This window comes from Parambassis ranga, chromosome 19, assembly GCF_900634625.1.
Source record: "Parambassis ranga chromosome 19, fParRan2.1, whole genome shotgun sequence".
Lineage (NCBI taxonomy): Eukaryota > Metazoa > Chordata > Actinopteri > Ambassidae > Parambassis > Parambassis ranga.
The window spans coordinates 11558090-11585409 of NC_041039.1; the positions used below are offsets into that span (position 1 = coordinate 11558090).

Consider the following 27320-nt stretch of genomic DNA (forward strand, 5'->3'; position numbering starts at 1 on the left):
AGTTGTTATCATGCTGTTTTACAGGAGAAAATAGTAGCAGAATTGCAGTGACATCATATCTTCTATCTATGTAGGCTACACAGGTGGAGACACAGGAGGGGGGCGGACAGGTGGGAGGGAGACCAGACGATGTGGATCCATGCGTAGAGATGCACAAAGCAAAAAAGTTACAGAGGAGAGAATGGACATGGCGAGGATTGCTAAAACAGTTCATTTTTATGACTATTCTGGGCTAAGGTGAGCTAGGCTACAGTAGCTGAGGTAGCTCATCGCTCTGGTGATCTCAATGCGATGCGACTGTGTCACGAAACGAGGAGGAAAAGAAAAGTATGACAGAGATGATGGTGAGAGGAAGCGGGAGGAGGACAAGAAAAAAGAAGCAAACCCGTCAGGAGACTGAGGGCTAATGATAAATGACAGGCCTCCTTAGCCATAAAAGCAACTTCTGTCAACGAAAGGGACAGATGGAACTCTGTGTCCTCTCCTGACATGTTGGTCCATCTGAGGCTGCATGTTTAATATAATACAATGAAGTCAATAACAGACACAGGTCTCCTTGAGTCCAGTTGCCTCGATTTTTATGTTTTTAAAAACATAAAAGATAAAACTGTTCTTAGTGTTGTTCATTACTGTTCATAGGGCTCATCTGTCACAGAAAATGAAGTTTTAAACAGAGCATAGGCCGCTTCAACGCACACATTTCCTGCTTTGAAAGGTAACAGAAAGCAATCTTCAAATGACAATTATACATTGATTTATGACACTATACTCACTAATTATGCATGTAAATACTAGTTTTATTGATGAGATGAAATCACCACTACCAACTACCAGGGACGCCATATTTTGTCCTGTCCTCTGTCCAATGAGAGGAAAAGCAGCTGACTGGCTGGGACACAAACAAAAAAAAGGGGTCAATTGCCAAACATATATGCTGGTGTGTACTATGACGTACTACAATAAAGCAGTTAGAGGTCTGCTTAAAGAAAAAAAAGTGAGGACAGGCTCAGTTTTTAGTGACAGTCATAAAAAATCTCTTTACGTTTTAGCCTGCTGGTCATTCAAAGCATGGTTCATCAGTGGAGCTGAAACAATCGGATGATTAATTGATTAACTGTATGACGGGAAAAATAATTTGCTGAGGGCAGACTGTAAAAAGCAGAGTAGAAAGGTGCATTGATTTTTTTTAAGTTACATGTTTAACTGCATTAACCTGAAAGCCTCTTACAGTCTTCTTCCTGTATAAAATTATTAGTGGGATGCAGTCTATGTTAGTCATACAATGTCGACTGTTGTTAACCAACAGAGGCCCATCATCAACAACATTTGTCTGACAGAGATAAAAACATAATTATATTTTTGGCTGAATAATCATGTGAATGAATTTTTGGACACCCACACCAATACAGTTCAGTCTTTTCTTGTCTGGCTGGTACAGTGCAAACACAGCAAGAGATGGGCGCCAGAGATTTGTGATGTTACTGCAAAGCCTCTGCTGATTTGCAGGTTCTGGTGGGAAATCTCACACACACACATACAGGACATAACACATCTGTATTTCTATCTGCGAAGCTTTTCCCAAACAACAGCGCAGTAGAGAGAAATCTGAACATAATGATAACTGAATCCCCTTAATAAAAAACAAATTCAGATCCGAGTGCACTTTAGAGTACTTTGCTGCAATTCATTTGGTTGTGATTGGTTAAAAGCCACAATCTAATGTCACAACTAATCAAACAAAGGTTCATTTGTGGTTTTAGTGATTAAATCAAACGGTGCTTTAAAATGGCAGAGTACAGTGGATTACACTGTAGATCGGAACATCCAATCAATACTGATCAATCCATCACAGCTGCCAGTCTCCTCTAAACAGAGGGCGGAGGATTTCAGTGTGTGAGGAGGGACAGAGAAGGCGCTGCCTGGACATTAATCGAATAATAAAGCTATTCATCACACTTGTGTGTAGCATACAGGTTTGTGTGTGTGTGTGTACTGTATACATCTGTTGGCTTAAGTGGCCGGTGCAAGTGTGTGTGTGTGTGTGTGGACATGACTCAGAATGTAAGAGAGACAAACAGCCTATGGGCAAAGGAGATGTGTGCGCACACTTGCTGATCGCAGATAGTGAGTGGTAGCTGCATGAGCACCGCATTGAAGTGATGGAGAGGGATGAGCGGAGAGACAGAGAGAAAGGAAGAAGACGATAAAAGGAGGAGTAGCAATCTGTCACTTCACACTTATTTATCTACTCTTTGTCTCTCCTCCCTCTGTGTATGTGTGTTCCGGTCAGAACAGCCATGGTAATATATGATTTAGAGGCTCACTGTAATATCAGCAGAAAGCGTAATGTACTGGATTCCCTACAGTAAAGGCAGCACGTGTGACACCTGCAGCCCAGTGACCTTCAAGGTCCAATAGAGTCGCCTTCACTCTCTAGACTCTGAAATTAGATTTGGAAAGATCATCAACATAAATTTAAAAGAGCAGGGAGTCAGAGATAGGAAGAGAAAAGAGAGAGAAGCAAATGGGGGAAAAAAAGCTTTTCAGAGGGAAAGATAGTGAGAGAGGAAGTTGATGATAGAGCGCGTTGATTGTGTTTCGATGGATGAATGAAGAGTGAAGGAATGAAGGGAAAGGAGATGAAAAGACGAGCAGAGAAGACAATGATGTGAGTCTCTGCAATCAAGGGGAGAGAGCAGGGCAATGGAGAGTAAGATTGCAATAAAGAGATAGAGAAGAAGAAAGGAGTAGGTGTTGGGGAGAGCACGAATGTAAGTGATATAGCCAAGGAGAGATAGTCGGAGCTGATATTTAGCCCTACAGGCGTTTTTGCATGCATGGCAGTGCACTGTGCTCTTCCTTAACGGGACCCTAGTGGCGCTGTGTTTACTGCGGCACCATCCAGAGGAGCTTTATCATTACAGTATTACCACAGCCCTGCCTGGCTCTCTGTCACCATGACAACCACTGCGTTAGCCTCTGCTTTCAGGCACCAAGGACAAGACTAAGCCAAATACTGCTCCTACAGCTGGCTTAAAGGGGCTTGAATATAGAGGAGCAAGAGCCAAATTGTGATCATTCGTTGCTGCTGCTGATTGTTTAGTGGCAGATTCTAATTTGTCAGGTTAAAGGTAAGTGACCTTGACAGATAATACATGTAATATTTTGCTTGTTATTAACGCGGCTTTTGATGGAGTATGTGGAGTCTTTCCCAGAGGGCAAAGCAAATGGGGGATCACAGTTGCAGAGTCAGCAACGATAAGGAGACATTGAAGGATGATCAGAAATCAGCACATGAATGAGGCATGAACAATGAACATTTAAACGATGTGAAATCCAAAACGTTCTCCTGAAGGGCAACCAGGGCAATGCTCCGTAGACCGGGATCAAATGATTAATCTATTATCTTAGGTGAATGACTGTGGCCATCACTCAGAGACTTCCAAAGTAACCACTTAGCCTGCAGTGTGAGTATAACCTTGAGTGAGTTACAGGAATAGCCATCATCATCATCATCATCACCACTATTGTCACCCTCAATTGCAGTGTAATGTCCAAATTAAAGGTTTTGATATGAAAAAAACTGACACTGAAACACTCAACAAAACAACAACAAAAGGACAGAACAAAAGGAACAACTAAAATGTCAAAAGAAAAAAGAGAGAGAGTTCCCCGCAGGGGTGTGACGTGTCAAATGGACAAGCCTTAAAAAGGCAGAGAGAGGGATAAACACAGAGACAGAGAGAGAGAGCAAAACAGAAAAGATGTCTTTCATTTTTTTCCTGTTGAATTATGAATTACTTCAGTGGCTTTTAGTCATTTATGACCATCGACCTCGAAGCTTCTTCATGTGACTATATGATGACAAGGTGCATGAACTGTTTTCATGGATGATAATGACAGATACATGACTTAGTCCAATAAATAACAATAGTACCAAACAGAGTGTATTTCACTGTTCTGCATCATGTGCAGGATGGTGTCCTCATAACCATCAAGCATTAAAGATAATGACCTTTCATGCCATAGTTGAACTAAAGGTTTTGTTATACATTCAGTGTGTATTATTATTATTAGCTTATTGGATTAGCCTGTCAACTGTTGCTACAGTCAATTAATATGCTTGCTTTGTACCTAAATTCAGGTACACTGTGTGTTAAAACGTTTGCAAATTATTTTGATTGAAAAAACAGTTTTAGGTTTCCAGAGTGCCGGCTCTGTCCCTGTCCCAAGTCTGGATTTCAAGGGTATAGCATCCTGGATCTCTTCTTCTGTTTTCAAAAAAAGAGATCCATGACAGCTGAAAAAGGGCAGAAAAAAATAGCAGAGGAGACATTAAATCCTCCTGACCCTTTTTTCCTCTCTCTGTCTGTCCCAAATGAACTGCAGCTTAAGTAATGCAATCAACTTTGGCATCAGTGCCAGTGCAGACATTTAAAACAGAAGCCCCTACCGTGGGTCACACAGCACCCAATGCCGGGTCCGGGACACTGCGGAATTTGAAGGGCGGGAGAGGTGAGGCGTGAAAAGAGTCTGGGATTGAAAAGAGTCGATGTGGGATGGGTTGAGGAGGGGGCGTCGCTCCCGCATGTGTTTCATGATTGTTTAAAACATGTGGTCGCATGTGCGCTCGCACACATGCATCAGGCTTATCATGCACCTGAGTGTAAGGGGTGGGGTGGGGGGGGGGAGACATGGAGGAGGAGGAGGAGGAGGAGACATTGGTCGTAAGGTATAATTAGCTTCTGCTCTGGGTAATCCTCATGTATACTTTATTTTTTCAGTGCTAGAAACACACCAAACTCTCTGAGGTCAGTGCTCTTGGATGTGATCCTGGTAAAAATTTCAATAACAACACAGACTCTTGTTTCAGAGATTTCCTTGAATGACTCAACTCCTTGACATGATACAGGGGAATCTGTAAGCTTTCCCACACACACTCACACACACTTTTTCACGCGCTGAAACGTCACAGCACCTAACAAGCTCTGCAGCGTTCAGGTTCCCTCCATTTCATTCCCACTGCAGTCCTGTCAAACATTCCTCCATGCAGACAAACAAACTCTGTGTGCAGGTGACTGAACTGTGTCTCCACTGTTTTATTTCCACTGCGGGACACAGATGCATTTGTCCTTGCGACGCAGCCAGTCCTCCCCCTTTCCTCACCCATTATCTCCATCCGTCCTCTCCTGTCCTGCTTGCAAGACACGTAAAGCCAGTCTCTCAGGTGACCGACTGCCTTCACCGCCTTTCATTCCAAACCCCCCTCCTCTGTCCTTTCTACCCATGTCTTTGTCCCTGTAAGCTTCACTAACGGTCCATAATCTACCTCATTGCTCTGTCAAAGGAAACACTGAAACGTCACATATAGAGGATGAGCTGCCTGCTCATACAGTTAGGAAGCTAAACAAAACTCTTTCAGACATTCTGATACATTTCCATCCAATTCCACTCCCAAATTACACAGACTTCTAGATCATGTTTCTATTTAAAGTGGTCATTCGCTGATACACGCACTCTGCCTCCACTCCGCTGCCACTTGGACAGGAGGGACAATCACAAGGAAGCAGATGGTCACACAGGAATTGTCACAGTAACGCCCTCCAATGTCATTTTCCAAGGGAATGAGCAGGGACCCAGTTTGACTGTTTAAGTGCCATATAATGACCATGTGGCCAGCCATGCAAAAAACATTCACAGAACTGGAGGTGTAGATGTGTTAATGACAACAGTGTGGTAATCATCAGCAGATTATGATGATGATGAAACAGGATACCTAATAATCAAATTACAACTGTTTTCAGTGTCTTAAGTGTCAATATTTAAGTTATTTTTTTAATAATAAGAGAATAGACCAATGATACTCAACTCGCTACATATATGCAAATATAAATATAAAAGTCCACGTTCAGAGGAGAAGCAGGACTTTGACTCGGGAGAATGGGGTTAATATCCTGTGTAATACCATCACCTTTTTCCTTGTTTTTTTCATCATTATTGTCTGTAATTACTTCTTGGTTAAGTGTGGGATGGGTTAAGACCCATTCACAGTACTAAATGCATGTGTAAGAAGCTTCCCCGTCATCTTTCCCATCGCATCTGACATATTTAATCAGCCTCATCAGGAGAGCTATAGTGAATATAAACAGGCATATTCAGCTGCATTTTTCTTTTGTTGTTAATTCAGTTTTTATTGGTCCATTCCACACTTGTATTCACATGATGTTCTCATGTGTGAGAGTGATCTGCTGGCTGACATGTGGAGGCATGTCGACTGAAGTGATTTATCTGTGCACTGTAATTGTGAACACTCAGCTGAATGGTTTATGGGCAGCTACACTTACAGAGTATGGGCCAATGTGTAAAGGTGAGAGTACAGAGCAGGATTTATGTTCAGCCAGGTGTTGGGGTGGGTCAGATGGAAGACGCATGTTGTAGTAGAAGTGGGTCAATGTGTTTCTCTGCCATCTGAAGTCTTTCTTTAGCTACAGCGTGTGCCGATATCATGTATGAATAATTGACTGTCCTGACGCAGTGGAAGGACTTTTGATCCAACGCGCAATTAAAACAATTTTTCTTTTCAGAACATTCTGTGTACTCCTTTGTTTACATATACATGTGCTTATGCATGTGGCAGTTAGTGTGATTATAGTACACAACACACCGCTGCACTCGTGTGATTTGACAAGACTTTCCCCATTTAGAGAATTCAGACTCCTACCACTGTAATCGGCTCTGGCACCGCGCAAGCTCTTCACCACGCCAGCGTTTCTGAATCGCTTTTTATTCCGGAGCAAAAGAGCACAATGTCCAGGGTTTACCACAAGGTCCGGCTAATTGACTGTCTGCACAGTCCTGCAGAATGCTGATTCAGCACTTAACCAGCATGACTAAATGGGCCGAAGTGAAAAAAGAGAAGGATGGCTGAGAAGGACATAAAGAGATGAAAGGTAGTTTCATCTCCTGCCTGAAACATGATTCATAGAGAAGGAGTTTGACTTCAGTTGCCAAGAGTTGAGATGAAGAAGATTCCCAACACTTACATGTCATGACACAATCCACAAAGCAAATTTTACAAAAATCACCAATTTGGTTAATCTGCGCAAAACCCAAAAAGTGTAGAAGAAAAAAAAAACAAAAAAAACTATTCACTGTTTCACAGAGGGTTATGTGTCAGACTGGTTCCTGGCTCAGAGCAGCTGTTGCCAGGCAACCAGAGGAGACTCCACATAGTCAGTGGTCCTGGTAAAGACAAAGCTAACATAACCCCTGTAAGATGTTCAATCGTTGTTTTTACACTTTAATTTTATACATTTGTACAAAGATGTAACTTGAGGAGCCACACTAGCTGCCTTTCTCTGTTTCTAGTCCTTACACTGTAGCTACTATACAAATCTGCTTCTGCTTTGTGGCACCATATTTATTGAACATTCAACTTTTAGCATGATTAAAACTACTTAAAAAAGACAAATAAATTCCATGTTATTCAGAAACAACACTTTAGAATGAATACACATTCACATAAAAGTTAAATATCACCCTCCTGTAGTCAGATATACTGCTGACATGTCCAAATAGAACCCTGCCTGTTTTGTACTTTTAAAGTGCTTCTTGCTTATTCAACACAAAGATCCTGTGTCCGTCCTTGTTATGAGACATCGAGCATCTATCCAGTTAAGTATCACCAACAGACAGCGCTCAAGTTACAAGCCAGCAAACGGAGGGACAGTGACTTCCCGGGATGCAAACACAACACGAGAAGGCCTGCGGTACAAAACCTTGTCAGGGAAAATTGAAACAGAACACAATATATTTTACCAACTGCAGGCAGGGGGAAAGTTGATGTGGATTGACACGCCCCTTCCAGCAGCCACCACTCTAAGAACACTTTAATTAACTCACATGTTTTTTGTTTTTTGTTCCCTCCATCAGGACAGGTTTGGGCAATTTCCAGACAAGTATTGTTTATGTGCTGCAGAATAACAATATAAAAACAGTCTCACCCTCTCACCAGTAATGGAAGAATAGATTTGCCACCAGAGAATGAAATTAAGGCCTCCCTTTCTCTTTCTTTGCTATTTTCAGATGCTGCCCATGGGGAGAAGAGCAAGAATGGAAGTTGGAAATAGGCCCCCCCCTGCTGAAAGTAAAATTTTTAATTCAATGCACTTAAAACCTTTACGTTTCCCAAAAAGCATTATTGAAGCAACACATAGAATCTAATATACATCTTCTCTAAGGGACAATAATCTCTTGCTGCAACTGTGCACACACACAAGTAAACTTCAACTGCCCAACAGTTCCCATTAAGTTTTGACCAGGGTACTTGGAACATTGTGGCTCTGAGGCAAACAAAACTGGTGCAAAATAATCTCACAAGACTATTCTAAATTAGAAGTGACCCAGTAAAGTAAAGATGCCTCTGTCTGATATGGTCTGAATCAAAAGAGGACAGCATGCTTTATTGAAAATTATTGTCAAAGACCAGAGTGGGAAATTGGACAATTAAAAGCCTCATTTTTGTCCATCCAAGCCCACATGCAGCTTCTTGAGGTCTAAAATGTGATTATTTTTTACCCACAGACAAAAAGAAAAAAAAAACAAGCACCTATCAACACACATTTTCTCTGTTTTCTCTCCTGCGCTGCGATGTTCTACCCTGAGACGACCTGTTCTGCTGCCCTTCCGGTGTATAGTGGCAGGACGCATTTGTGTTTATGACACAGTGGAAAAGAACAGCAAACAATGAACCACAAGACATGACCTTCAGGGGAGAGGTGAGTTCTGGATGAAGTGTTGATCATTAGAAACAAAACCAAACTCAGGCACACAAAGTCCAGTTTTGGAAGGGGCAAAAGGGACAACATGTACACTCTGAGCTACAAATGATGCTTTGTCAGGAGATTGCTGACAAAGAGAACTGTGGTGCCCCTGTGGTGCAAAACTGGAAGTATCCAAAACACAGCTACAGTGGGACAGCCATCAGTCGAATTAATAATGAAACATTCTTAACCAACCATTGTGACTGCAAAAATAAAGTCTGATATTGAGGGCTAATCAATAATTAACCATCAAACATTATCTTTGTCGAGCGACAAGTGATTACATCAAATGAGATTACCTCAGTGTCAATGACAAAACAGTGGCAAAAAAAATCAACAACAGGTCATCAATATTAGCAAATCTGACTTATTCAATTCAAGGATCGCTGCTGCTCAATCGGAGTTTAAAACAGAGTTGAAAATAACGAAAACAAAATGGGAGAATTCGGCCGTGATCAAACAGCTCAGTGTCGTCTTAGCTCTACTGCAAGATCTACTGTATGTCAACCAGGCACCGATCAATAAGGAAATCAGATGCAAATCGCATTCTATAACAGCTCATCAAAGAGAAACGTATACATCCATAAATTTTAGCCGATGGGTGACAACTGTCCAACGGTGTAGAACGAGCCCAAGTGGCTGTATGCTTTCCCAGATTTTAACAGGTGATAGAGGAAGAGAGAATGGGTTTAAAAACGGACAAAAAGAGGAGATAATCAATAAAATATCGATCAATAAGCAGGCAGGAGGGCTGGGGTATAGGAAGATTGGATGGCTCAAGCCTTCACAGATAATCGAAGATGTTAAGACAAGGGTCCCCACCCCCATCGTGCTATGTCTTTCTGTCTGTGGTTTCCACCTCCTCCATGTTTGTCCCCCCTCTTCCACCTCTCTGTCTCTTCCTTTTTTCCCGTCCATGTCCCTCTCAGGCTCCCTCTCTTCCCTCAACTATCTTACCCTGTTTTTTCCATTTCTCTCTCAATCCCACCCCCCTTCTACCTCTTTTCTCTTTCTCCAGTGCTCCCCTCCCCTCCTCTTCGTCTTCTTCCTCCTCCTCCTCTCTCCCGTGTCTACTGCAGCAGAAAAGCCAGCACAGACACGAGCATGTGTGTGTTTGTACATGTGTGTGCTACTACGGTAGATGAGTGTGAGCAAGTCTCACACAATCATGTGAATACCGAAGGTAAAATTTAAGGAAAAAAAGCCTTTTGCATGCATTGTCGAACGCTCCGATCATAACATTGATTGCTTGTACGTTACATCACAGCCATGCAAATAACCCCCCTTTAAATCATTAGAGTAATGTCTCTCCATCCTGTCTCCCTTTATTTCCTCTCATCTCCCTCCGTGTCTCTCTCTCTCTCATCTGTCTCGTTGTATTTCCACATCAGCATCTCATTTCTTTTTTTCTATATCCCAGCTTCTCTTAGTCCCTCTGTCTTTTCTCTTCACATGTAATTTGCATCTCTCAGGACCAAAAGGTTCTGCCACATCGGACAGGATACTTTTAGAAAGAGCAAGGGTGGAAAAAAAAGATGGGCGATCTGGGTCACATCGCTGTTTGACGTATGGCGCTGGCATATTAGACCTACACAGTGAAATGGGGCTATGTTCACCCACAAATGGAGCCAGTGCTGTGCAACCACTGAAATGAATCCCACCTATTAGGCTACCTGGTCTCCACAAGCCCAGTGCGGTGTCACAAACACTGCTATCTGTAGCCATTACACTGCTAGTTTCTGTATCATTCATGAGATCTTGGCCACGTGCAGCCAGTGGATGAGGTGTTTAACTGTAGTTTACATAACACAAAGCTAGTAGGTACATAGCAGGTACAGTAGCTTTTACACGAGGTGAAAATGCTGTTTTCTGTGGCAAAAAAAAGTTTTTTTGAAAATCCAAACTCAAACATACCTCTTTTTAACCCAACATTAAGAAAGCTGAGCTGTTCTGTTTTACAGAGTTTGTGCAAAAAGGTTTGAGGTTCTAAGGAAATCAATCCGACTGAGATGAGAGTGACAGTTAGAGAAGCACTTTCTGTCTGATCCCTAGTCCAAAGAGGCAGATCAGGTGGCCTGAACCAGACTATGTATCTGTCACAGTCCAAGACTATATTCTTCCCCTGGAGGGAGCTGAATCCAGGTATGCACGTACCTGGTGCCAGCAAAGGTTTGAATGTATGTGTATGTACTGTAGCTACAGATAGTATTGCTGACTGTGCAGTGATTTGTGATTTATTTTTCCCCACATTCAGCTATTCTAAGTGTGATAGCAAGAATGCCAGGACACTGCAGGTGTCTGCTTACTGTCTGGTTTTGCGTTTGGACCTACAGTATTTATCCTCACACACGTTCATGAATGAAAAAACAAAAGAGAAGAGCAATGATGCAGTGCAAGAGGAAGATGATCAAACTCTAAACCTGGATTTACAAAACAACAAAAATCAAAGCAGCTGTGATCAAGCACCTGGATTCATCTGTAAAAGAAGGGTGTGAGAGAGAGACAGAGAAAAGAGCCACAAGCCCACTGGAACTGTTTTCATGTCCCACAGATTAAAAAAAAACAGTGGGGGGGACTTGTTACTCTTACACCTGTGTGATCAAATGCCACAAAACGATTGTTCTTAAAAGGTAAATCATTAAGTATTTACATGAACAATAATGGCAAGTCTAACACAGGAGGAAGTTATGCGTAAAAAAAGTGCATGCGTAAAAGCCATGTAGCAGAGTGTTGATCAAGCGCAAGGTGGGGAAAGACATGCACTCCAACACTGTACAAGCCCCCTCAGTGATGTGCTAAAATAAATATGACTATCATGGAATACGGCGCGTTGATGTGCATCGTAAACGGACAAGCATCACCTAATGAAGGCGTTTGGATGCAGGAGGCGCAGCGGGTGCTGCGTTTGGAAGCAGATATGCATTAAACCCGTTCAAGTAGGAGAATACGACGATGGGAATTATGGTGGCAATAAAAATGGTATTGAATGCCTCCAGCACGTATGAAACGTAATATACATCATGTATCAGACATGGATGTGATGTGTGTGACAATCTGGGTTGTTACTTCAATTGGTACTTATCTACCAACACAGCTGACACACAATTTTCCAATTTTTTCCCTATGCTATCAGCATTAATTATTCAATATCAGTAAGTCTATATCCCGCCATTTAATACAAGCTATATTACTGCCAGAGATAACACAGCTACAGTCAGTGGCCTGCAGTTAAGAGTGAAGCATTGCATTTCTGCAGTGATGGGTGTTAACATTTAAAAACATTTAAAAAGTTTTAAAAACTTATCATGACTCAAGCAGTGGTCTGAGACATCATGAAGCAGAATATGCAACAGTACAGAAACAAGTTGGTCCCTCCAATGGAGACATGGGTAACTCACCCGGGCATATTTAGATGAATACGGGTCTTCAAACAGTGCCCATATTTTGGGCTGCCAGGTTTTCCACCAGCCCGCTTTTCTCGCGTCCTCCTGCATGCACAGTCTTTTCAAGTCCCCATCCGCACCACCCAGCGCTGGGTCGTCATCCGGCGCGTCCGGTTCTGGAGTCTCGAAGCTGTCCAGCGCCTCCTCCGCATCCCGATGCTGCCGGTAATTCATCCAGCAACACGCCTCCACGTCCGTCTCATCGATGCCCCAGAAGGCCAGCTCCTCTTCGAACAGGGGACCGCACACATCGTTGGGACAGTGCAACTTCCCTGTGCGGTAATAGTTGAGGATGAAGGAAAACACTGACGGGTGGCGGTCGAAGAAGAACTCGTCTAATTTGGGGTCGTAGTCGAAGTTGCTGAACGCGTCCGGCTCGGTGAGCCAAGATAAGCGGGTACCGGGCAACGTTTTTAGGGTGCTCCGGTAGGTCTCATGCCGCACCCCCCCGCAGTTTATCACGATTCTCTCGCTTTCCGACGGACAAGTCATGTCTGCGCTGTAACATGCTTTGTTGGACGACTTGTTCCCACCCTTGCGCCCTTTGAAAGAGGATACACACACCGAACTGAGCATAGAGGACCGGGGGGAGGGAGGGAGAGGATGAGAGAAACCGAAGGGAGGAGGAGGGAGGAGTCTGAGGAGTCTGCGGGGAGAGAAAAAGGGCAGAAATTTTATCAGAAGGGAGAAGATAGATGTGGATTATCAACATTGCAATACAAATTAAGAATCTCACGCTTTATGCCAGCTGTATGTGCAATTATTCACTTGATAATCAGCTGAATGAAGGACACAAAAACGACCTTGTGGAGGTGCAGTAGAGAGTGACAGGAAGATGGAGAATGATGGGAACCAAAGTTGTTTTTGACACAGCATCCTGGAGCACAGACATGCCAGCACACTATATGAAAACAGGTGGCTTTGGACACATTCATGAGTCAGCAGCATCCTCGGGGGCTGACTGTTGCACACAGTGATGAGAAGATCCCTGTTGTGATGTGATTGTGGTCCTGAGGCTGCTGCCATCCCTCCTTCCCCCTGCCTGCACTGAGCAACTATCATGATATGCTCTCATTTAACAATCTCTAAATTGATCTGCTTGGTGCCCAAGCCAATGTTCACTCAAATCCTCTCCCTAATTAGGCCACTCTCTCACACAACCTGCTTGTTTGCCTAGGCAAAGAGAGACAGAAAGATGGTAGGGGAGAAAGAGGAAAAATTGGGGATCCAGCTCCTTTTTTTCCCTTCCTCTAAAATGCCTCTCTGTAGGTGTTGGTGCAGCGCAGTGTGAAAGTGTATGTGTACGATAGTGTGTGTGTGTGTGTTAATTGCCTCCCAAGAGTACGGTGTCCGTACTAATGTTAGATCTCCTCAATCAGCCTATGTGCGTGCTACACACATTGCTGCAGCCCCCTCCGACCGCACCGAGATTCATGCGATGCACAATTATGTCAATGCTCTCTCTGCCACTTCTCCCATGCAGCATGTGTGAGTGTGTGTGAAGACATGCAGAGGTAGAGGAAGGGTAAGGGGATGAGGGGGGAGGGCATAAATCAGATTCTTTTAATGGAGGGATCGAAGAGGACAGGACAATCAGGAAAACACAGCAGCCTCAGACAAAGATGGGGACAAAAGAAGAAGGAGATGTGGAGGAAAGTGAATGCAGCACAGCACAGTGAACAGCTAGTGTAATATTCTCTTCTCTAGTAATGGAAGAATGGGGTAGAAGAGAATGTGTAGGGGGGAGGGAGGAGGAGGAAGAGCATCGAAAAGGAGAGTGCACTATAAAAGTGAATGAATTCTGCTGCAGTAAAAAGCCAGTTATCTGCTCTCTCTCTCTCTCTCTCTCTCTTCTACCAGTGAGGTCAAATTGTTCACCCTTGGGCTGCATTACTATCCAGAGGGGCTCATGATGCTTCAGAAAAACACACATTTACAGCAGCGACAACGACAACAACAAAAAACAAGCCTATAGACGCACTGTATCTATGCTGTTAACCTTTTTTCTCTATTCAAAGAAATGCACCACTCTCCTCTCCCCTCCTCTCCTGTGAGCTCTCACCGGCCCTCCCCCTCTCCCCTCCTACTACTCTCTCCCTCACTTTCTCTTCCTCACTCGCTCTCATATTCCGCATAAAGGAATCACATTTCATTGAAGGAGGCTTCACTTCTTACTTACTTACTTCTTAACCCCCCATCATCCTTTTCCATCTTTCTCTCACCCCATGTTTTTCCTCCTGCATCCCTCACTTTCACAAATCTTCTTTTGTTGCACTCATCCATCATTCTCTTTCTTCCATCTTCCAAAAAGTGTGCTTCTTTTACTTTGTGTCAACTCTTTCCTCTCGGCTTTTTCCCCTCTCTCGCTCTCGCTCTCGCTCTCTCTCTCATGCAGGACACTGCAGTCTTTTTCTTTCTGACTAGTGTTCACTCTCTTGTTTTGATCATTTCATCACACTTTTAGCTGAAGAGACAACTTTTGTTGGAGGAAAAGTTGGCTGTCTGTTTTCTCTTCAGATCTTTAATTGCTGCTAATGTTATTTAATTTTTGTTTTAGTGGAAAAGTATGTGTTTTTTCCAACAATTTGGAATTTTTTGGATATCCTGGGGGTAAAAGACTTGAGACAACACTCAGGTAAGAACTACTAAACCCAAACCTACTGCTTGAGTTAACAAACTGTGCACCCGAGCCAAGAATTAAAATGTGCACAGATTAGAAAAGTCAAGTAAATGTCTACTTTATTCTATTCTATATATTTTCAGCTAAATTGAACCTTTGCAGTGTTTTGCTGCACAAACATTAAATCTGCTTGCTTGACAGAAAAAAAGCACCAAGAGTTGCACTGCACCATTATGCCTCAGAACTTTAGGTTGCGTCTTAAATTTAGTGAAATAAATGACTCGCAAAACATCTGCAACATAGCATACACAACATTTGGAGGTGAGGTCATGCAGGGAGACTGTAAAAAGATCTGAAGCCACAGTCAGCTTTGTCCTGTGGGGGCTTTCCAGTGCTGAGGGAAGGATTGGATTTCAGCACCATGGACAGCGGTGCTTTCTCTCTGCTGGGCCTGTAATGGGACGCTGAACTTTTTGGATGCAGCTCCTGTAAAACTTTTCTATGAATAACTTTTTGTTGATTTAACTTTGTAGCACAGTACTCTGACTTGCACTTAAAGAGAAGTGGAACTTCTAAGGTGAACTACTGAATATTTTATACATGGACAGCCACAAGTAACTGCAACAGATTTTGCCTTTTTGCTTAATAATTTTATACATTTACTTAAGTATTCTTTAATATATCTGAATTATTTGGGGGGAAATAACTAATAATTAGGAGTGTCGTTATTATTTTAGTTGAAATCTGAAAATAGTCAGAAACAGCCGACTTTTGATCTTTATGAGCATGAACGCTTTCTAGCTGCATTTCAGGAGAATAGCTGCAATTTTCAGCTTAACACAGGGGAGGTAAGCAGATCTCTTTAAGAGTCAGCCTCAGCACCTTAATCACTGACAGCAGTGCAAAAACACACCAGAGAGCAAAAGCTGAGGAAGAGCAGTGCGAAAGAAAGAGGAGGAGGAGGAGTTTGGTGGCAGGGGGGGTTGGTTTGAGGCTACAGAAGGTGAGCGCCTTGTGTAAAATGGAGGAAGGAGAACCAGTGGAGATGAAAAGAGGTGAGAAGGAGCACAGAGAGGGAGCGCACATGAGAAAGAGGATAAAAATGAAGTGAGAAGCAAAAGAGAGTGAGAGAGAGAGAGAGAGAGAGAGAGAGGAAGGTGCAGAGAAGCAGAGAGGAGGAACAATCCCCCCCCCCCACAATCTCCCATCCCCTCACCTCTCTCCCCCTCCCCTTCCAGCACCACTTTCTCTCTCTCCTGCAGCATTTCCTGCCTTGGCCACCATGTCCTGCGCCACCCTGCTTCTAACTGCCTCACCACTGCACACATACACAGGGGAGAGAATGTGAGAGGGAGGGAAAGGGGGGAGGCAGGCACACACATGCTCACCTGGCTGCAATGTCAGAAACAAAAAAGCATTCTGAAGCCAAAAGCAGGCTTATGTATTATAGGGACATGGAGATCAATTCTGCAGTGGATTGATGGTGGATGCAGAGAACAGTGCTCAGAGAGGAAAAGAGCGTGCACACTGCTTATGCACAAGAACTGCACTGACACTAATATATATTAGCAGAAACACTGCAGCAAGAGGGGGAGGGAGCATGAGATTATGGGACGCATTGACTGTGAGGTACCAGCAGCAGTAATCGGGGGGAGGAGGAGGAGAAGAGAGCACAAGCTAGAGAGAGAGAGAAAGAGAGAGAAGGAAAGGGCAGAATTTGGAGGATTGCTGACTATGCGGAACAGAACTAGCATTTGGCACAAAAAGCAAAAACCTTTACCAATCACAGAGGGAGGTGTGTGTTTGTGTGTGAGGAAAGGATGGAAAGAGAGAAGAGGAAAATAAAACAGGTGAAGGGGGAAAAAGGTAGAGAAAGACAGGGGGAAAAAAGACCTTGCAGTGGTGAAGACTGCACCTGAATGGCCACGTAGGTGAAGGAGGAGGGGTGGATTAGATATGTCCTGCAGTATGAGGTATGGAAACAGCAGCGGGGGATAGAAAGGGAAAGACAAGTGTAGGGATGTAACAGAGCTGAGCTGAATGGCAAATGTACAATGGGGGAAAGGCAGACTATACAGGCAAGTGTGTAATCTATGTATGTGTGTGTGTGAGGGGGGGAGACAGAAAATTATGTATGCGTTTCTGGTGTGCAGCCATTTTTTTCCCACCCGCTACCTCATCAAAGGATGTAACCACAAGGCTTCACGCTGTTCCATCCATATCGTCACCGTCCCTCCCCCCCCCCCCCCCCCCCCCCCCCCCCCCCCCCCCCCTTCTCTACCTCTCTTTCTCCCTCGCCTCTCTCTTACACACTCCCCAGTGTTGAGGAGACCCCAACAGGAGAAAGTGGAGCACTGCAGCACGGTGAAAGCACTGCGGTCGCCTCCCCTTTTAGTGCAGTGTCACACCGCACAGTCCCCCCCACCACTACACACACACACTTGGATTGTCATTGCACCTCATTCTGTGACTACCAGAAGAGAAGAAGTCAGAAATGATGTGTGTGTGTGTTAAGTGTGTTTGTGTGTGTGTGGAAGGAGATGGTGGAGTAAGAATAAGAATGAAAAGGAATGAAACTGCATGAATGGATGAGGAGAAAAAAGCCAAAACAAAGCAGGGTGTAGAGAAAATCAGGGCCACACAGACTCAGCAGCTCTCAGCAGCTAATGTACACAGATGATAAAAAAAACCCAAAGCATTTCTCATCAAACAAACAAACAAATTAATAAATAAATAAAGCTCACCAGTAGGCAATTCCCAGAACATGAATTAAATAGCCAATCAATTAAAGCAAGCAGAAAGGAAATGGCCAATCTACCAGAGGCAGCTCTTCTACTGAGCAACACCAGTGTGGAGCTCTCCAGGGGCTGACCAATCCACACACACACGTGCGCATGCTGTGGCACCAACAGCCCCTCGGGGGGGTCTTGAGCCTTGTGCATATTGGTCAATCACCCCTGCCAGAAGCGCGCAGCTGCTGCTCTCTTGTTATGATCCCCTCCAGAAATCCTTTTTTTTTCCTTGTGAGAGGGGGAAAAATCATAGGTTTCTCCTTTTAGCAGGCTGGGGGATGATTAATACATAAAGCCATTTTCAGGAATAGACTCACAGCAGTGAAGCCTGTAATAGAGCTCTGAAAGCTCAGTCAGTGTCCATGACTACATTTTTTCCTGCCCACAGGATGTTAAAAACTCAGATTTTTTTTGTATATATATATATATATATATATATATATATATATATATATATTTATACATGAAACTTGGGTGACACGAAGAAAGAGCTCAGATTAAGGAGCAATTATCAGTGTAGGAGAGGTCAGGAAAATCCTGAAACAGCAGCAAGGGCAAGCAACAAAAAAAGGCCACAGGATAGAGTGTCATGTCAAGAAGGAAATCTATTTTTGGACCTGGATAAATCTGAGCTAATATCCAGCTTTTAAGGTCTTTAAAGACGTCACACACACACACACAGACTGTATCTTAGGTCATTTAAACCTGTCAACTCCTAATTAATGACACTGGCCTTCCTGCATGATTAGCACCAGACAGACAAATGGCACGAGGGAAGAAGCATTACTGCCCTGATTCCTGACCTGCAAACTCTCTAGCAATTAAGACATAAAGGAAGATAAGGTTAAGTCAGAGATGAGACTATGAACAGCTGTGGAGAAAAGAAGAGGAGGAAAGTTTAAGCCTTAATGCAGAGAAATCAAATTATGGGGGACAAAGACGTGAGAGGTGAGCCTCAAGGTCAAGGATTTAAAAGAGCTTGAAGGAGGAAAAATTCTCATAACTGATACAAAGATGAGAGAGAAACATATCACAGCCAAGGATAGAGGAAGGGTCAGAGGCAGACTCATAACCCAGGACACGACAGATACGTAATTCAATCACAGCCTCAAAATAGATTTATTCGCTGTGTTGCTTAAACAGCAGCGCCCTCTTTTTTTTTTTGTACTCCATCACCACTCTACCAATCACATCCAACTGACAACATGCCACTGTCTCTGTGTCTTTGGTGGGGGGAGACTTTTTTTTGCTAAAATCGAAGGGGTGTTTTCTGGGTTACCCTCAGTCTAAAAATAGCACCAGCTGTAGATTTATAATGCAGGATTGAAGAGAGAGAGAGAGAGAGAGAGAGAGAAAGAGCAAATGGAAGAAAAAGAGGCAGAGCTCCCATTAGGAGACAAGCACTCTGAAGCCAGTTGGCAGAAAAAAGGGGAGGAATGAGCTGGAAAGTAAAAGGCACAAGAGGCGTTATGAAACCAGACACTTTGTGTGTAATGCAGTGGAATGCAGATGGAGCAAACTGTCAGTGCAAAAGGTGATGTGGCGGCAGCGGCAGAGGGTTGTAGTGGGGGACGCCTAACTGCCCCCCTTAGACTTCCTGGATGAGATCTCAGTGACGCTGTGTCCTTCCTGTAGTTCTACTTCAGTGCCCCACCACCACCACCACCCCTCTCATTCTCTCTCTCCATCTCCCCTCCTGTGTGTTTGTGTGTCAGCCCTCTCAACCTCCTCCTATATGGGGTCCCTTTATCAAACCTCCATTTCAGGCCTTGACACTTGCCCACAGAGCTACCACGATACACACACACACACCCAGAGAGAGAGAGAGAGAGAGACACACACAAACACATGCAAGTAAAACAAATGCATGCCTACAAATGCACATATGGAAACATTTACAGACACAAAATGATGCAGGAGAGAGGAATGCTCATACACTCATTCCTCTCAGAGACATGAAACTGCTCTGATCGAGTGGTGTAGATGGGGAAACACCCACCATTTGTGCAATGAGGAGTGTTAATATTTTAAAAAATGATTTTTTTTCTTCATATCAGTGTATACATTTGATCAGTCTTTAAAAGTGTAATTAGATGTTTATTATAGGGGCTAGGAATAATAACAAAATTATAAAAAAAAAACAATGACGAGGAATAATTTTCACACATTGTGATTTGATCAAAAACACACACAGGCTACTGAAAATTTCGCAGTTATTGTGGACAAAACGATACTTGTTGAATCTAGGTTAGACGCCGTAGCCTATTATTGTCCATTTTCTCCCTCCTGGTCAGTGAAATCTTGTGTTATCAGACGGATAAAGGCAAAAATAAAAATAAAGCCACCATAAGACAGACATATATACACAGACACGGTTAATACTCACTTGCTTTTGGTTCAGGTTCGTTTCAAGTGCGCGCAGAAACACGCACATCAAGATTAAAGATCAATCAAAATGTAGTTTTTTCTTAGATCGTTCTTTCTTTACGATTTCAGAGAGTATCCAGTTTCTCGCAGGCATTCAGATGATCTTTCCCCCCCCACGATTATAATAAATCAAAACAGGACTGCGCGCGTCTGTTGCTGGAAATCTCGTTTTGACAGCGTTATTGCCGAATGTTACTATAGCTTATGGTCATGCTGATGATGGCAAAAGGGATGAGTCTTTTCGGATGAAATGAAGCAGAAGTCCCCCTGAAAACTGTCTTTTTGCTCTTTCCCTCGGTTTCAGAGCCCCCCCTCTCTCACACCTCTTTGATATTGCCCAAAAAAAAATAATAATTGCCAGCCTTTGTTACAGTGTCTCTACGCTTCCAGGCGCAGGGTGTAGCTACCATTCAGCTCTTCCTCTGTCTCCCCCTTCCAAATGTTTCAGTGGAGATGCAGCCTGTAGACAGCTCTCTCTCTCTCCTTCTCTTTGCCTTTTACTCTCCCTGTGATTCTCTCTGTTCCTTTTGAGGAGCGTCACCTTCTGCACTTTTTTTTCCTCAGACGATACATGTGGGCGGATTAGAGAACAAGACAGAAGGGTGGGAGGACCCCGGTGAATACAGAGGCTAATTTCTCATATGGCTGCTGAACTTCATAAATACGTATCCAGTCAAAACACACACTTACACAGAGAGAGAGAGACTGAGCTATACCAGGAGAGATTGTGCTGATTTATGGTCGTCTGTTTATTTTTTTTTATTGTCTTCCCCACTTCTTGCCCACACACGCTCTCACTCCGCTGGACAAACACCATTTTGTCTACAGGTTCCCAGCCTTGACTCTGGCTCGGCTGACATCAGCAGTCATGTGGTTAGCAGAGGAGCAGGTGGATTATATGACAGAGTACGGAGTAATAAGAAGACAAATAGACACTGTTTTTGATGGAGTTATCCCAAGTCTAAAAAAACATCTTTAAATGGATGATCCATATTTTTTTCTGCCTCATTTAAAATGAATGTGTTTCACATGACAAACACTGGTTGTATTTTACATTTTGCAGAAAACCTCCATCTGCACTTCTTCAACAGTACTGTATTCTCACAGAAAGTACAGTGATCAGCACATATTGACAGGAAACCAAGTGCAACATCGTCTCATAAAATTTACAGTACAACACTACTCCTAAGGTGCCTCTGTAACATGTAACATTAACAGCAAAGTGCATACAGAATACAATGAATATGTGTTTGTGTGTGTGTGGGGGGGGGGGGGGGGGGGGGGGCAGAAGAAAGGATGTTGTGACATTCAGATCCACACCACACAAAGGCTGTGCACCATCCACACAACATGTCGTAAGGCCAAGCACGGAGAACACGCCACTCTCTTTTAAAAGATTAATTAAGTGCACAACTATTTCTATGACTCAACAATTCTGATGCACAAAAGTGTGGGAATTATGTCAGCCAGGAGACCCAGAAATATGGCCACACAAAGGAAATTGATAATCCATTGACAACAAGAAATAAAAGGGGGTGACAAAAAGACCTGACTCCCTGGATGGACATTTGGAGAGGCCCAATCTGTTCCTTTGCTCTGAAATCTTTCTACCTCTGCTTGCAAACAACATATTTTCTTATGTGATGGCTCTTAGGTCTATAAGCGACATTTAAAAGGATTGCGGGAGGCTGCAAAGCCACATAAATATGCTTTTTTTCTGTAGGTATTTTGTGTGTCTTCAAACTGTAGAGCAGCCAACCAACACCTTCTCTAAGTGCAAGGTTCAGAGCTGTTTTCAGAGCCTTCAGGAAACAATGCATATACAAGCCTTCTGCACTACATCACTCCTCATTCATTTACACCTCCCCAGGTCCTGCAGCAGCATCTAGGATCAGTCAAACAAGAGATTTATACAGGTGTCGTACTCAGGATTTTAAGCTGTTGCTGCCAGTGCTCCTCTAGCAAAGTCTCTGTGAGTTGTTATACATTTTCAAGGTATCTTTTTTGTTTTTTGTAGCTTCATCAGCCTGCAAATATTACAAATAAACAATATGTAATATTAACAAAAAAACAATCATATGCAGCTCAGCCAAGAAGTCTGATTTGTTAGCATGTTTTAGTTTTGTTAGCAACAGCTAACTAATACAGGCCAGCCACATCCTTTCTGTCCATCGCAGCTCATTAAGGAGCCATTTTCTGCTTTCAACCTAAAGTGAATGCACCCTCAGCAGCCAGAAGAGATGAGCAGGAAGTCATCCAGAGAAAGTAGCTGACACTGTTTCTTCATCAACCTGCATGAATACTGAATGTTGGACTTTGTTCGTGCTAAGAGTGAGCATTAGTCAACACAGACACATTCGCAGTCAATCTCTTGGCGGCAGCATACCACAGCTCATGCATAAAAAAGTAGTGAGGAGCAGACATTGTGTGGTCAAGTGAAGATTGTACAGCAGCTCGGTTATGGTGTCCTCAGCCTCAGATTCAGCATACTTTCCGGTAAATGTTATTGTTTTTGTATACACTGTAAATTGTATGTAACACAAATGAATAAAGGCCTGCCATAAACAACAGTCTATACTATTGAATTTGCCGCTGCATTCTTCACATGTTCATAGATGTGGACAGTAAACTGAGAAGAGAGCTGGTTTGGAGGATGTACAGAGTGACTGATGATGAGAAACTGTCAGTTCAATAACCTTTATTGATGTTGTCTCACGTGTTTCCAGTGAAAAATGTCACCTCGGAGATGAAACGGGGAGTGATCTCCAGACATATTTTATGTTCAGCAGGAGGTGTACAAGCATATAATATTGGTCTTGGTACCTAAACACAAATCAAGTATTGCAGAGGTGCACCAAGCACTCAGTGTCAACAATGACTGTAATCACTTATGAAGTAAAGGGAAATATAAGCCAATCCAGTTTGGTCAAATGTGGTGAAATATGCAGGATAGCACAGGCCTCAATGGAAGCGAGCACAGACTTATTATCATATTTGGCTTTATTTCTCCTTAAATTGAACTTATTCTGCTTGTTTATATCAACATTTACAGATCACATTTTCAGTGTTGGTTACTGTATAATATTACTGACACTGAACCACCAGGGGAGGGAATATCTAGTCATCTCAGCTGTTTTGTTGCACTCCATCAACAAAATACAGCTGCCCTAAAAAAAAAAAAAAAAAAAAACACGTCACCAAAAAGCTAAATCTGACCACCGTCTTGTGTCACTGAATGAGGCCATTCCTGCATTCAAATATACACACAAGGTCTCCTGTAGTGCCAGGCCTTCACAGCTTCTGTCTGAGCTCTGTATACAAACTAATTTAGAGCCTGGAGGCTGCAGAACAGGGGCGTTGGCTTCATTTCAGCAACGTACAGCACAGACTGCAAATCACGCTGACAACTGTTAGCACACAGGGAGCCTAAATGTTTCACTTCCTCATTGTGTCAAGACAAAAACAAGTGATATTATTTGGAAATTCACACAGGGATGATTGTGTAAGAACATACTGAACTTGACTAAAATAATAAATCAAGCTTTTTCTTTTTTTTTTTAAATATTAACACTACAGTTCATCCATTTCCTAATACAACATAAAGAAGGGAGAATGTTTTAATCTGTCCAAGGTCTCAAAAGTCTGATAAAGATGAAACAAAAACTTCTGGCTGAGGGCACAGGTTTCAATAAAGGCAGCAAATTATACTACATACTGGTACACTGTGGACACACTCTCAGTCAGCCTCCTACATTTGTAGAGCTATGACAAGGCTTATTTAAGGGAAATCAGAAGGACGCTGGTTGGAGCAGCAGGAATGCCTTCGCTACTATTAGAGGTACATGAGTGGATACAGATTTATTAGAATGTGCTTTCTTCCAGTTTCTGTTTTATTATCATCATTAATTAAAAGAAAATTTAACAAATACTTACTAAAAATGCAGTAAACATACATACAACATTAAACATGTGTGTTCAAACTGCCACAGGACCAACTATTTTGCCTCTTCATTACAATTGGACTATTCTGAGCAAAGTCACCTGTCAATACACTAATACAGGTGTATCCTGCTGCCACAAGGGTCCATGTAACATAGCAACCAGAGCTGAGCGGACATCTGTGTTCCCACGAGTTTTGTGACATGAAAACAAAAAATGTGAGAGATTTTGAAGAGAAGATGCAATCACAACCACATGTCCGGTAAATATGCGAGGAAATTACTCGGTCCACAGTTGCAGACGTTACATCTACTGTTATGAATGAAATGCGGTGTTCAGATGGACGTGAAAGTAGCATAACAACAGCTGCACATCTATGATGTCCACAGCTGCTGGTGACAGCAAGGGAATATAATCCTGGCCCCAAATCAAAGTACATTTCTAAGCAATACTGGACATCAATGAAATGACACTACAGTTAGATTCAAAGTTAATCTGCATCTTAATCTCTATAAAATGTACTTTTCTTCTCCAAACAGAAGGGTTTTATGATGCGTGAGTCTCTTTATAAGCCAATCCAGTATGGTCAAATGTGGTGAAATATGCAGGATAGCACAGGCCTCAATGGAAGCGAGCACAGACTTATTATCATATTTGGCTTTATTTCTCCTTAAATTGAACTTATTCTGCTTGTTTATATCAACATTTACAGATCACATTTTCAGTGTTGGTTACTGTATAGTATTACTGACACTGAACCACCAGGGGAGGGAATTTCTAGTCATCTCAGCTGTTTTGTTGCACTTCATCAACAAAATACAGCTGCCCTAAAAAAAAAAAGTCAACGCTGACAACTGTTAGCACACAGGGAACCTAAATGTTTCACTTCCTCATTGTGTCAAGACAAAAACAAGTGATATTATTTGGAAATTCACACAGGGATGATTGTGTAAGAACATACTGAACTTGACTAAAATAATAAATCAAGCTTTTTCTTTTTTTTAAAATATTAACATTACAGTTCATCCATTTCCTAATACAACATAAAGAAGGGAGAATGTTTTAATCTGTCCAAGGTCTCAAAAGTCTGATAAAGATGAAACAAAAAATTCTGGCTGAGGGCACAGGTTTCAATAAAGGCAGCAAATTATACTACATACTGGTACACTGTGGACACACTCTCAGTCAGCCTCCTACATTTGTAGAGCTATGACAAGGCTTATTTAAGGGAAATCAGAAGGACGCTGGTTGGAGCAGCAGGAATGCCTTCGCTACTATTAGAGGTACATGAGTGGATACAGATTTATTAGAATGTGCTTTCTTCCAGTTTCTGTTAAATTATCATCATTAATTAAAAGAAAATTTAACAAATACTTACTAAAAATGCAGTAAACATACATACACATTAAACATGTGTGTTCAAACTGCCACAGGACCAACTATTTTGCCTCTTCATTACAATTGGACTATTCTGAGCAAAGTCACCTGTCAATACACTAATACAGGTGTATCCTGCTGCCACAAGGGTCCATGTAACATAGCAACCAGAGCTGAGCGGACATCTGTGTTCCCACGAGTTTTGTGACATGAAAAAAAAATGTGAGAGATTTTGAAGAGAAGATGCAATCACAACCACATGTCCGGTAAATATGCGAGGAAATTACTCGGTCCACAGTTGCAGACATTACATCTACTGTTATGAATGAAACACAGTGTTCAGATGGACGTGAAAGTAGCATAACAACAGCTGCACATCTATGATGTCCACAGCTGCTGGTGACAGCAAGGGAATATAATCCTGGCCCCAAAACAAAGTACATTTCTAAGCAATACTGGACATCAATGAAATGACACTACAGTTAGATTCAAAGTTAATCTGCATCTTAATCTCTATAAAATGTACTTTTCTTCTCCAAACAGAAGGGTTTTATGATGCGTGAGTCTCTTTATAAGCCAATCCAGTTTGGTCAAATGTGGTGAAATATGCAGGATAGCACAGGCCTCAATGGAAGCAAGCACAGACTTATTATCATATTTGGCTTTATTTCTCCTTAAATTGAACTTATTCTGCTTGTTTATATCAACATTTACAGATCACATTTTCAGTGTTGGTTACTGTATAATATTACTGACACTGAACCACCAGGGGAGGGAATTTCTAGTCATCTCAGCTGTTTTGTTGCACTTCATCAACAAAATACAGCTGCCCTAAAAAAAAAAGTCAACGCTGACAACTGTTAGCACACAGGGAACCTAAATGTTTCACTTCCTCATTGTGTCAAGACAAAAACAAGTGATATTATTTGGAAATTCACACAGGGATGATTGTGTAAGAACATACTGAACTTGACTAAAATAATAAATCAAGCTTTTTCTTTTTTTTTTAAATATTAACATTACAGTTCATCCATTTCCTAATACAACATAAAGAAGGGAGAATGTTTTAATCTGTCCAAGGTCTCAAAAGTCTGATAAAGATGAAACAAAAAATTCTGGCTGAGGGCACAGGTTTCAATAAAGGCAGCAAATTATACTACATACTGGTACACTGTGGACACACTCTCAGTCAGCCTCCTACATTTGTAGAGCTATGACAAGGCTTATTTAAGGGAAATCAGAAGGACGCTGGTTGGAGCAGCAGGAATGCCTTCGCTACTATTAGAGGTACATGAGTGGATACAGATTTATTAGAATGTGCTTTCTTCCAGTTTCTGTTAAATTATCATCATTAATTAAAAGAAAATTTAACAAATACTTACTAAAAATGCAGTAAACATACATACAACATTAAACATGTGTGTTCAAACTGCCACAGGACCAACTATTTTGCCTCTTCATTACAATTGGACTATTCTGAGCAAAGTCACCTGTCAATACACTAATACAGGTGTATCCTGCTGCCACAAGGGTCCATGTACACTCAACAAAAATATAAACGCAACACTTTTGTTTTTGCTCCCATGTTTCATGAGATGGACTTGAAGATCTAAACTTCATTCCAGATACACAATATTACCATTCCTCTCAAACATTGTTCACAAATCTGTCTAAATGTGTGATAGTGAGCACTTCTGCTTTGCTAAGATAATCCATCCCACCTCACAGGTGTGCCACATCAAGATGCTGATCTGACATCATGATTAGTGCACAGGTGTACCTCAAACTGCCCACAATAAAAGGCCACCCTGAAATGTGCAGTTTTGTCTCACAGCAAAATGCCACAGATGCCACAAGCATTGAGGGAGCGTGCAATTGGCATGCCGACAGCAGGAATGTC

General features: G+C 42.4%; 1 protein-coding gene across 5 annotated transcripts in view; it reads right to left on the reverse strand.

Moving 5' to 3' along the window:
- Positions 1-20675, reverse strand: part of LOC114452173 (potassium voltage-gated channel subfamily C member 1-like) — a 39918-nt gene extending 19243 nt beyond the window's left edge. The window contains exons 1-2 of one of the 5 annotated variants that reach the window (XR_003672244.1): positions 20064-20675; positions 12221-12911 (exon numbers count right to left, since the gene is read on the reverse strand). Coding sequence is in view for 4 of the 5 variants with exons in the window: in XM_028431333.1 (XP_028287134.1) it covers positions 12221-12911; positions 13002-13327 (1017 nt within the window). In the remaining variant the exon portion in view is untranslated. Of the gene's footprint in view, positions 1-12220; positions 12912-13001; positions 13511-20063 lie in introns of those variants that run through there. The other 4 variants (XM_028431333.1, XM_028431334.1, XM_028431335.1 and 1 more) reach the window with 4 other exon arrangements.
- Between the last annotated feature and the right edge of the window lie 6645 nt (positions 20676-27320).